General features: G+C 52.1%; 1 protein-coding gene across 2 annotated transcripts in view; it reads right to left on the reverse strand.

Annotated features, from left to right (window-relative positions):
- Positions 1 to 276: 276 nt before the first annotated feature.
- Positions 277 to 12,422, reverse strand: part of LOC139239514 (trypsin inhibitor ClTI-1-like) — a 16,275-nt gene continuing 4,129 nt past the window's right edge. For both annotated transcript variants that reach the window (XM_070868316.1, XM_070868317.1), the window contains exons 3-5: positions 7,808 to 7,839; positions 7,598 to 7,710; positions 277 to 423 (exon numbers count right to left, since the gene is read on the reverse strand). In XM_070868316.1, the coding sequence (XP_070724417.1) occupies positions 336 to 423; positions 7,598 to 7,710; positions 7,808 to 7,839 (233 nt within the window). In that variant the 3' untranslated portion in view covers positions 277 to 335. The remainder of the gene's footprint in view (positions 424 to 7,597; positions 7,711 to 7,807; positions 7,840 to 12,422) is intronic.

The following is a 12,422-nucleotide window of genomic DNA, read 5'->3' on the forward strand; positions in this document are numbered from 1 at the left end:
GGTGCTCCCTCAGTACTGCCCCTCCGACAGTGCGGCGCTCCCTCAGTACTGCCCCTCCGACAGTGCGGTAGTTTCAGGGTCACCATTACTGACATTAGCTTTTTATTCCAGATATATTTAATGAACTTAATTTAAATCCCCCAGTTGCCGGGTGAGATTTGAACTTGGTCTCTGGATCATTAGTCCAGGGCTCTCAATTACAAACCCAGTGTGTAATCACTGTGCTACCGTACTGTGGGCAATAGTCAGCTGATAGGACCACATGCTGTACAATGGTTCTCATCCAATCTTATTTATTCAGACCTGGGCTAGTTACATGAAGTTTTGTTAAAAAATCAGATTCTGTTTGGATAATGTAATTTTTTTTCATGGTCACAGGCACAGAATCCTGGGTGTATAACAAAAATCGACAGATTGTTTCGCCTGAAAGATAATGGAAAGCATTAGTCAGGGCGCTGCTCCATTTCAGTCTTTTCCATCCATGTTCAGACATTAAGGAATGTTCTCCACCTGCCTCAGCTCATCCGCTGCTGAAACCCTCATCCATGTCTCTGTTACCTCCAGACTTGACTATTCCAGGCACACCTAACTGGTCTCCCACATTCTACCCGACGTAAACTAGAGGTGATCCAAAACTCAGCTGCCCAGTGTCCTAACTCACACCCAGTCCCACTCACCCATCACCCCCTGTGCTCACTGCCCCGTGTCCTAACTCACACCCAGTCCCACTCACCCATCACCCACTGTGCTCACTGCCCCGTGTCCTAACTCGCACTGAGTCCCGCTCACCCATCACCCCCTGTGCTCACTGCCCCGTGTCCTAACTCACACCCAGTCCCACTCACCCATCACCCCCTGTGCTCGCTGCCCCGTGTCCTAACTCACACCCAGTCCCACTCACCCATCACCCCCTGTGCTCACTGACCCCCGTGTCCTAACTCGCACTGAGTCCCGCTCACCCATCACCCCCTGTGCTCACTGCCCCGTGTCCTAACTCACACCCAGTCCCACTCACCCATCACCCCCTGTGCTCACTGCCCCGTGTCCTAACTCACACCGAGTCCCACTCATCCATCACCCCCTGTGCTCGCTGCCCCGTGTCCTAACTCGCACCAAGTCCCACTCACCCATCACCCCCTGTGCTCACTGCCCCGTGTCCTAACTCACACCGAGTCCCGCTCACCCATCACCCCCTGTGCTCACTGACCCCGTGTCCTAACTCACACCCAGTCCCACTCACCCATCACCCCCTGTGCTCCCTGCCCCGTGTCCTAACTCGCACCCAGTCCCACTCACCCATCATCCCCTGTGCTCCCTGCCCCGTGTCCTAACTCACACCCAGTCCCACTCACCCATCACCCCCTGTGCTCACTGCCCCGTGTCCTAACTCACACCCAGTCCCACTCACCCATCACCCACTGTGCTCACTGCCCCGTGTCCTAACTCGCACTGAGTCCCGCTCACCCATCACCCCCTGTGCTCACTGCCCCGTGTCCTAACTCACACCCAGTCCCACTCACCCATCACCCCCTGTGCTCGCTGCCCCGTGTCCTAACTCACACCCAGTCCCACTCACCCATCACCCCCTGTGCTCACTGACCCCGTGTCCTAACTCACACCCAGTCCCACTCACCCATCACCCCCTGTGCTCCCTGCCCCGTGTCCTAACTCGCACCCAGTCCCACTCACCCATCATCCCCTGTGCTCCCTGCCCCGTGTCCTAACTCACACCCAGTCCCACTCACCCATCACCCCCTGTGCTCACTGCCCCGTGTCCTAACTCACACCCAGTCCCACTCACCCATCACCCACTGTGCTCACTGCCCCGTGTCCTAACTCGCACTGAGTCCCGCTCACCCATCACCCCCTGTGCTCACTGCCCCGTGTCCTAACTCACACCCAGTCCCACTCACCCATCACCCCCTGTGCTCGCTGCCCCGTGTCCTAACTCACACCCAGTCCCACTCACCCATCACCCCCTGTGCTCACTGACCCCCGTGTCCTAACTCGCACTGAGTCCCGCTCACCCATCACCCCCTGTGCTCACTGCCCCGTGTCCTAACTCACACCCAGTCCCACTCACCCATCACCCCCTGTGCTCACTGCCCCGTGTCCTAACTCACACCGAGTCCCACTCATCCATCACCCCCTGTGCTCGCTGCCCCGTGTCCTAACTCGCACCAAGTCCCACTCACCCATCACCCCCTGTGCTCACTGCCCCGTGTCCTAACTCACACCGAGTCCCGCTCACCCATCACCCCCTGTGCTCACTGACCCCGTGTCCTAACTCACACCCAGTCCCACTCACCCATCACCCCCTGTGCTCCCTGCCCCGTGTCCTAACTCGCACCCAGTCCCACTCACCCATCATCCCCTGTGCTCCCTGCCCCGTGTCCTAACTCACACCCAGTCCCACTCACCCATCACCCCCTGTGCTCACTGCCCCGTGTCCTAACTCACACCCAGTCCCACTCACCCATCACCCACTGTGCTCACTGCCCCGTGTCCTAACTCGCACTGAGTCCCGCTCACCCATCACCCCCTGTGCTCACTGCCCCGTGTCCTAACTCACACCCAGTCCCACTCACCCATCACCCCCTGTGCTCGCTGCCCCGTGTCCTAACTCACACCCAGTCCCACTCACCCATCACCCCCTGTGCTCACTGACCCCCGTGTCCTAACTCGCACTGAGTCCCGCTCACCCATCACCCCCTGTGCTCACTGCCCCGTGTCCTAACTCACACCCAGTCCCACTCACCCATCACCCCCTGTGCTCACTGCCCCGTGTCCTAACTCACACCGAGTCCCACTCATCCATCACCCCCTGTGCTCGCTGCCCCGTGTCCTAACTCGCACCAAGTCCCACTCACCCATCACCCCCTGTGCTCACTGCCCCGTGTCCTAACTCACACCGAGTCCCGCTCACCCATCACCCCCTGTGCTCACTGACCCCGTGTCCTAACTCACACCCAGTCCCACTCACCCATCACCCCCTGTGCTCCCTGCCCCGTGTCCTAACTCGCACCCAGTCCCACTCACCCATCATCCCCTGTGCTCCCTGCCCCGTGTCCTAACTCGCACCCAGTCCCACTCACCCATCACCCCCTGTGCATACTGCCCCCATGTCCTAACTCGCACCCAGTCCCACTCACCCATCACCCCCTGTGCTCCCTGCCCCGTGTCCTAACTCGCACCCAGTCCCACTCACCCATCACCCCCTGTGCTCACTGCCCCGTGTCCTAACTCGCACCGAGTCCCGCTCACCCATCACCCACTGTGCTCACTGCCTCAGGTCCAGTTCCCTGCCCGCTCCCCTTAACCCCTTATTCCTTTATCTGTCATAAATGTATTCAATGTCCCAGTTTCCACAGCTCTCTGAGGCAGCAAATTCCACAGATCCTCATCTCAGTTTTAAATGGGCGGCCCCTTATTCTAAGACCATGCCCCCTAGTTCTAGTCTCCCCCATCAGTGGAAACATCCTCTCTGCATCCACCTTGTCAAGCCCCCTCATAATCTTATACGTTTCGATAAGATCACCTCTCATTCTTCTGAACTCCAATGAGTAGAGGTCCAACCTCCTCAACCTTTCCTCATAAGTCAACCCCCTCATCCCCGGAATCAACTGAGTGAACCTTCTCTGAACTGCCTCCAAAGCAAGTATATCCTTTCGTAAATATGGAAACCAAAACTGCTGTGTATCTGTAAAGCATGTACTCCCATGTTCCGCCACCAGGGAGCTCATCCCCTGAAGTCCCAAGGGATCCCAGCATCCCTTGGGAGCACTGTATATAAGCCGGCCCCTAAGGCCTGTTCCTCACTCTGGCGTGTCTTAATAAAGACTGAGGTCACTGTTACTTTAACCTCTCTGTGTGCAGCCTCATCTGTGTTAGGAACACAATAACTGGCGACGAGTATCCAACGCAAAGATGCAGCAAACTGTGGGCATCCTGGAGAAGTTCTCGGATGGTGAGGACTGGGAAGCCTATGTCGAACGACTAGACCAGTATTTTATAGCCAACGAGCTGGACGGAGAAGGAAGGAGATTGGTCCTCCTCACAGTCTGCGGGGCACCGACCTACAGCCTCATGAAGAATCTTCTGGCTCCGGTGAAACCCACAGATAAGTCGTATGAGGAACTGTGTACACTGGTTCAGGAGCATCTTAACCCGAGGGAGAGCATGCTGATGGCGAGGTATCGGTTCTACACGTGCCAGCGATCTGAAGGTCAGGAAGTGGCGAGCTACGTCACCGAGCTAAGGCGACTTGCAGGACAATGTGAGTTTGATGGCTACCTGCAGCAAATGCTCAGAGACTTTTTTGTACTGGGCATTGGCCACGAGACCATCCTACGAAAACTTTTGACTGTAGAGACACCGACCCTCAGTAAGGCCATTGCGATAGCACAGGCGTTTATGTCCACCAGTGATAACACCAAACAAATCTCTCAGCACACAAGTGCTAGTAATGTTCATAAATTAACTGGAACTGTGTTTGTGAGCAGAAATGTACAGGGCAGAAACCACGAGTCTGCAACTGCCAGCAGGCCTCAGGTGACCCAGATGACTCAGAGTCCCCAACAAAGGATGAATGCAAGGCAATTCACACCTTGTTGGCGTTGTGGAGGCTTCCATTCAGCCTATTCATGCCGCTTCAAAGGGTATGTTTGCAAGAGCTGTGGAACAATGGGGCACCTCCAATGAGCTGCGAGCTCTGCAAAACCTGCTAACCACCATGTGGCAGAGGAAGATCAGTCCATGGTGGATCAAAGCAATTTCGAGCCTCAGAGAGAGGAGGCAGATGCTGAAGTACACGGGGTGCACACATTTTCGACGAAATGTCCACCTCTAATGCTAAATGTAAAATTGAATGGCTTACCCGTAGCCATGGAACTGGACACTGGCGCTAGCTAATCCATCATGAGTAAAAAGATGTTTGAGAGACTGTGGTACAACAAGACACTCAGACCAGCCCTGAGCCTCATCCACACGAAACTGAGAACGTACACCAAAGAGCTTATCACTGTCCTGGGCAGCGCCATGGTCAAGGTCACCTACGAGGGCACGGTGCATGAACTGCCACTCTGGATTGTCCCGGGCGATGGCCCCACACTGCTTGGAAGGAGCTGGCTGGGCAAAATCCGCTGGAACTGGGATGACATCCGAGCACGATCACATGTCGATGAGGCCACATGTACCCAGGTTCTGAACAAATTTCCTTCCCTTTTTGAGCCAGGCATTGGAAACTTTTCCGGGGCGAAGGTGCGGATCCACTTGGTCCCAAAGGCACGACCCATTCACCACAAGGCGCGAGCGGTACCTCACATGATGAGGGCGTGGAAATCGAGCTGGCTGCAACACGAGGGCATCATCTCCCCAGTGGAATTCAGCGAGTGTGTCTTAATAAAGACTGAGGTCACCGTTACTTTAACCTTCCTGTGTGCAGCCTCATCTGTGTTAGGAACACAATAAAAACTGCACGCAGTACTCCAGGTGTGGCCTCACCAATACCCTGTATAACTGTAGCAAGACTTGGGCAAACCATTCAGTGATGGTTGTTGGGGGTTAGATGGACAAACCATTCAGTGATGGTTGATGGGGGTTAGATGGACAAACCATTCAGTGATGGTTAACGGGGGTTAGATGGACAAACCATTCAGTGATGGTTAATGGGGGTTAGATGGACAAACCATTCAGTGATGGTTGATGGGGGTTAGATGGACAAACCATTCAGTGATGGTTGTTGGGGGTTAGATGGACAAACCATTCAGTGATGGTTGATGGGGGTTAGATGGACAAACCATTCAGTGATGGTTGATGGGGGTTAGATGGACAAACCATTCAGTGATGGTTGATGGGGGTTAGATGGACAAACCATTCAGTGATGGTTGATGGGGGTTAGATGGACAAACCATTCAGTGATGGTTGACAGGGGTTAGATGGACAAACCATTCAGTGATGGTTGTTGGGGGTTAGATGGACAAACCATTCAGTGATCGTTGACGGGGGTTAGATGGACAAACCATTCAGTGATGGTTGTTGGGGGTTAGATGGACAAACCATATGGTTGTTGGGGGTTAGATGGACAAACCATTCAGTGATGGTTGATGGGGGTTAGATGGACAAACCATTCAGTGATGGTTGACAGGGGTTAATCATGAGGCGCATTCCACCAGCAGACACAACAGAGTTGCCATGCCGGCTTTCTTTAGACGGGGCGATGGGACCACAATCGTCTGAGAAAAATCATGGAGTTGGGCAGTGATACAAAGACAGATTTTGTGAATTGGCTGTATGGACAGTGGGGACGGTAAACAGCGGATCTGGAAGAGTGTTACTGTACGATTTATAGACCCTGTCAGTCTGTGCTCCAGTGGTGTGACCTCATCTCCCCGGTCATTAACTGCACATTAGTTTTGCATTTGACGTCTATCTCAGCCACTGATTAAATACAGGCTGCTGAAAGATTCTGCTCACAGCCCATTTTCCCACCCTGGCTACTTTGCTGTGCTCCTAGCCTGTGTGTCCCTGCATTCACTTTAGGAAATATGGACACCCTACCTTAAATACATCGATACTATTCACCTCGACCCCTCCCTGTGGCAGCGAGTTCCACATTCTCACCGCTCTCGGGGTAAAGAAGTTTCTCCTGAATTCCCCATTGGGTTTATCAGTGACTGTCTGATATTGGTGGCCCCCAGTTCTGGTCTCCCCCACAAGGGGAAACACTCTCTAAGTCTACCCTATCGAACCCTCTGCATCATTTTAAACACCTCTGTCAGCTCACCCCTCAGCCTTCTCTTTTCTAGTCCGTTCAGTCTTTCCTGAAAATAATAACCTCTCAGTTCTGGTATCCTTGTAAATCATTTTTGCACCATCTCCAGTGCTTCGATATCCTTTTTATAATATGGAGACCAGAACTGTGCACAGTGCTCCAAGTGTGGTCTAACCCAGGTATATGGAGACCAGAACTGTACACAATGCTCCCAGTGTGGTCTAACCCAGGTATATGGAGACCAGAACTGTGCACAGTGCTCCAAGTGTGGTCTAACCCAGGTATATGGAGACCAGAACTGTGCACAGTGCTCCAAGTGTGGTCTAACCCAGGTATATGGAGACCAGAACTGTACACAGTGCTCCCAGTGTGGTCTAACCCAGGTATATGGAGACCAGAACTGTGCACAGTGCTCCAAGTGTGGTCTAACCCAGGTATATGGAGACCAGAACTGTGCACAGTGCTCCAAGTGTGGTCTAACCCAGGTATATGGAGACCAGAACTGTGCACAGTGCTCCAAGTGTGGTCTAAACCAGGTATATGGAGATCAGAACTGTACACAGTGCTCCCAGTGTGGTCTAACCCAGGTATATGGAGACCAGAACTGTGCACAGTGCTCCAAGTGTGGTCTAAACCAGGTATATGGAGATCAGAACTGTACACAGTGCTCCCAGTGTGGTCTAACCTAGGTATATGGAGACCAGAACTGTACGCAGTGCTCCAAGTGTGGTCTAACCAAGGTTCGCTACGCATTTTCCATAACTTCTCTGTTCTTCAATTCTACCCGCTAGAGATGGGTTGGCGTGTGTGGTTTGCATGTATTACCTGTTATGCCTACAGAGAATGCAGGGGTTTCCGTATTGCTGACCATCAGAAGCACAGACTAAAAAGAATTCATTGTTGCAAGTTTTAAGACTCGGGAATCTCTGACAGTCCAGCTACAAGAGACAGATCAATAGATTAATATTAATCAGCAAAGAACATTGGTACTTTTCTTTACCAATAAGGAGCGAACTATAAAGACTTGCAACTTACAATGAATAGTTCACCAGGATCTCTTACATTGGCTGAAAAATAGAAAGACACAGATTGTGATGAGGAACACCAACCAATATCAATCAGATTAGCAGCTGGTCGGCATCCCGCTAAAACCCACCTCCCGACCACTTTCCCGAGTGCACAGTCGTCACTTCTGCAGAGACCCCAACACCAAGCGGCGGGACAGGCAATTCCGACAGTTAAAAGCTGGTTATAAGGTCGCTAAGCAGGATTTTACCGTGTACTTACCATTCCGCCAGTTTCTCAAGCGTGTTTCCCAGAGTGCGGGCATCACGTCAGGTTAAGCAGGTGAGGTGTTGTGTCAGCATCGAACGGTTCACTCACCTGACAGCTGCAGGATACATCGGATTACACCCTGGATACACGGCACGGTAACAGGTCAATCGGCCCATCTTTTCAGTGTGACGCCAATGAGCTTGGGTCTTCGACTAGATTTATGGCTACAATCATTTTATTGGGGAGTGAGGATGAATTTTGCGCGCTTATCGAACTTATAACCAGATTTTCACCTGGCGCTAATCCACCATTTTGAGTCTAAACGCTGCCATTCCTTGGCCATAACTTCTAGCCCTTACTATCCTTAGCTATGCGCAAAAAACACAGGAAAAAAAATCATCGGAGCATTAATATCCTTTCTTTATTACAGAGGATCACGCCGGATAAATGGCCCAGAAACAGGCCATTGGGCCCAACCAGTCCGCTCCACTCGAGCCTCCTCCTGTCTTTCCTCATCTAACTCTATCGGCATAACCCTCTATTCCCTTCTCCCCCATGTGTTTATCCAGCCTCCCCTTAAATACATCGATACTATTCGCCTCAACCCCTCCCTGTGGCAGCGAGTTCCACATTCTCACCGCTCTCTGGGTAAAGAAGTTTCTCCTGAATTCCACGTTGGGTTTATCAGTGACTGTCTGAAATTGGTGGCCCCCAGTTCTGGTCTCCCCCACAAGTGGAAACACTCTCTGTATCCACTCTATCAAAACTTTTCATCATTTTAAAGACCTCTGTTAGGTCACCCCTAGGCCTTCTTTTCTCTAGAGAAGAGACCCAGCCTGTTCATCCTTTCCTGATATGTATACCCTCGCATTTCTGGTATCATCCGTGTAAATCCTCTCTGCACTCTCTCCAGTACCTCGATATCCGTTTTATAATATGGCGACCAGAACTGTACGCAGTGCTCCAAGTATGGTCTAACCCAGGTATATGGAGACCAGAACTGTGCACAGTGCTCCAAGTGTGGTCTAACCCAGGTATATGGAGACCAGAACTGTGCACAGTGCTCCCAGTGTGGTCTAACCCAGGTATATGGAGATCAGAACTGTGCACAGTGCTCCAAGTGTGGTCCAACCCAGGTATATGGAGACCAGAACTGTGCACAGTGCTCCCAGTGTGGTCTAACCCAGGTATATGGAGACCAGAACTGTGCACAGTGCTCCCAGTGTGGTCTAACCCAGGTATATGGAGACCAGAACTGTGCATAGTGCTCCAAGTGTGGTCTAACCCAGGTATATGGAGACCAGAACTGTGCACGGTGCTCCCAGTGTGGTCTAACCCAGGTATATGGAGACCAGAACTGTGCACAGTACTCCCAGTGTAGTCTAACTCAGGTATATGGAGACCAGAACTGTGCACAGTGCTCCCAGTGTGGTCTAACCCAGGTATATGGAGACCAGAACTGTGCACAGTGCTCCAAGTGTGGTCTAACCCAGGTATATGGAGACCAGAACTGTGCACAGTGCTCCCAGTGTGGTCTAACCCAGGTATATGGAGACCAGAACTGTGCACAGTGCTCCCAGTGTGGTCTAACCCAGGTATATGGAGACCAGAACTGTACACAGTGCTCACAGTGTGGTCTAACCCAGGTATATGGAGACCAGAACTGTGCACAGTGCTCCCAGTGTGGTCTAACCATGGTATATGGAGACCAGAACTGTGCACAGTATTCCCAGTGTGGTCTAACCCAGGTATATGGAGACCAGAACTGTGCACAGTGCTCCAAGTGTGGTCTAACCCAGGTATATGGAGACCAGAACTGTGCACAGTGCTCCCAGTGTGGTCTAACTCAGGTATATGGAGACCAGAACTGTGCACAGTGCTCCCAGTGTGGTCTAACCCAGGTATATGGAGACCAGAACTGTGCACAGTGCTCCCAGTGTGGTCTAACCCAGGTATATGGAGACCAGAACTGTGCACAGTGCTTCCAGTGTGGTCTAACCCAGGTATATGGTGACCAGAACTGTGCACAGTGCTCCCAGTGTGGTCTAACCCAAGTATATGGAGACCAGAACTGTGCACAGTGCTCCCAGTGTGGTCTAACCCAGGTATATGGAGACCAGAACTGTGCACAGTGCTCCCAGTGTGGTCTAACCCAGGTATATGGAGACCAGAACTGTGCACAGTGCTCCCAGTGTGGTCTAACCCAGGTATATGGAGATCAGAACTGTGCACAGTGCTCCCAGTGTGGTCTAACCCAGGTATATGGAGACCAGAACTGTGCACAGTGCTCCAAGTGTGGTCCAACCCAGGTATATGGAGACCAGAACTGTGCACAGTGCTCCCAGTGTGGTCTAACCCAGGTATATGGAGACCAGAACTGTGCACAGTGCTCCCAGTGTGGTCTAACCCAGGTATATGGAGACCAGAACTGTGCATAGTGCTCCAAGTGTGGTCTAACCCAGGTATATGGAGACCAGAACTGTGCACGGTGCTCCCAGTGTGGTCTAACCCAGGTATATGGAGACCAGAATTGTGCACAGTACTCCCAGTGTGGTCTAACTCAGGTATATGGAGACCAGAACTGTGCACAGTGCTCCCAGTGTGGTCTAACCCAGGTATATGGAGACCAGAACTGTGCACAGTGCTCCCAGTGTGGTCTAACCCAGGTATATGGAGACCAGAACTGTGCACAGTGCTCCAAGTGTGGTCTAACCCAGGTATATGGAGACCAGAACTGTGCACAGTGCTCCCAGTGTGGTCTAACCATGGTATATGGAGATCAGAACTGTGCACAGTATTCCCAGTGTGGTCTAACCCAGGTATATGGAGACCAGAACTGTGCACAGTGCTCCAAGTGTGGTCTAACCCAGGTATATGGAGACCAGAACTGTGCACAGTGCTCCCAGTGTGGTCTAACCCAGGTATATGGAGACCAGAACTGTACACAGTGCTCCCAGTGTGGTCTAACCCAGGTATATGGAGACCAGAACTGTACACAGTGCTCACAGTGTGGTCTAACCCAGGTATATGGAGACCAGAACTGTGCACAGTGCTCCCAGTGTGGTCTAACCATGGTATATGGAGACCAGAACTGTGCACAGTATTCCCAGTGTGGTCTAACCCAGGTATATGGAGACCAGAACTGTGCACAGTGCTCCAAGTGTGGTCTAACCCAGGTATATGGAGACCAGAACTGTGCACAGTGCTCCCAGTGTGGTCTAACTCAGGTATATGGAGACCAGAACTGTGCACAGTGCTCCCAGTGTGGTCTAACCCAGGTATATGGAGACCAGAACTGTGCACAGTGCTCCCAGTGTGGTCTAACCCAGGTATATGGAGACCAGAACTGTGCACAGTGCTTCCAGTGTGGTCTAACCCAGGTATATGGTGACCAGAACTGTGCACAGTGCTCCCAGTGTGGTCTAACCCAGGTATATGGAGACCAGAACTGTGCACAGTGCTCCCAGTGTGGTCTAACCCAGGTATATGGAGACCAGAACTGTGCACAGTGCTCCCAGTGTGGTCTAACCCAGGTATATGGAGACCAGAATTGTGCACAGTGCTCCCAGTGTGGTCTAACCCAGGTATATGGAGATCAGAACTGTGCACAGTGCTCCCAGTGTGGTCTAACCCAGGTATATGGAGACCAGAACTGTGCACAGTGCTCTCAGTGTGGTCTAACCCAGGTATATGGTGACCAGAACTGTGCACGGTGCTCACAGTGTGGTCTAACCCAGGTATATGGAGACCAGAACTGTGCACAGTGCTCCCAGTGTGGTCTAACCCAGGTATATGGAGACCAGAACTGTGCACAGTGCTCCCAGTGTGGTCTAACCCAGGTATATGGTGACCAGAACTGTGCACAGTGCTCCCAGTGTGGTCTAACCCTGGTATATGGAGACCAGAACTGTGCACAGTGCTCCCAGTGTGGTCTAACCCAGGTATATGGAGATCAGAACTGTGCACAGTGCTCCAAGTGTGGTCTAACCCAGGTATATGGAGACCAGAACTGTGCACAGTGCTCCAAGTGTGGTCTAACCCAGGTATATGGAGACCAGAACTGTGCACAGTGCTCCCAATGTGGTCTAACCATGGTATATGGAGACCAGAACTGTGCACAGTATTCCCAGTGTGGTCTAACCCAGGTATATGGAGACCAGAACTGTGCACAGTATTCCCAGTGTGGTCTAACCCAGGTATATGGAGACCAGAACTGTACGCAGTGCTCCAAGTGTGGTCTAACCCAGGTATATGGAGACCAGAACTGTACACAGTGCTCCAAGTGTGGTCTAACCCAGGTATATGGAGACCAGAACTGTGCACAGTATTCCCAGTGTGGTCTAACCCAGGTATATGGAGACCAGAACTGTGCACA

Source organism: Pristiophorus japonicus, chromosome 27, assembly GCF_044704955.1.
Source record: "Pristiophorus japonicus isolate sPriJap1 chromosome 27, sPriJap1.hap1, whole genome shotgun sequence".
NCBI classification, from domain to species: domain Eukaryota; kingdom Metazoa; phylum Chordata; class Chondrichthyes; family Pristiophoridae; genus Pristiophorus; species Pristiophorus japonicus.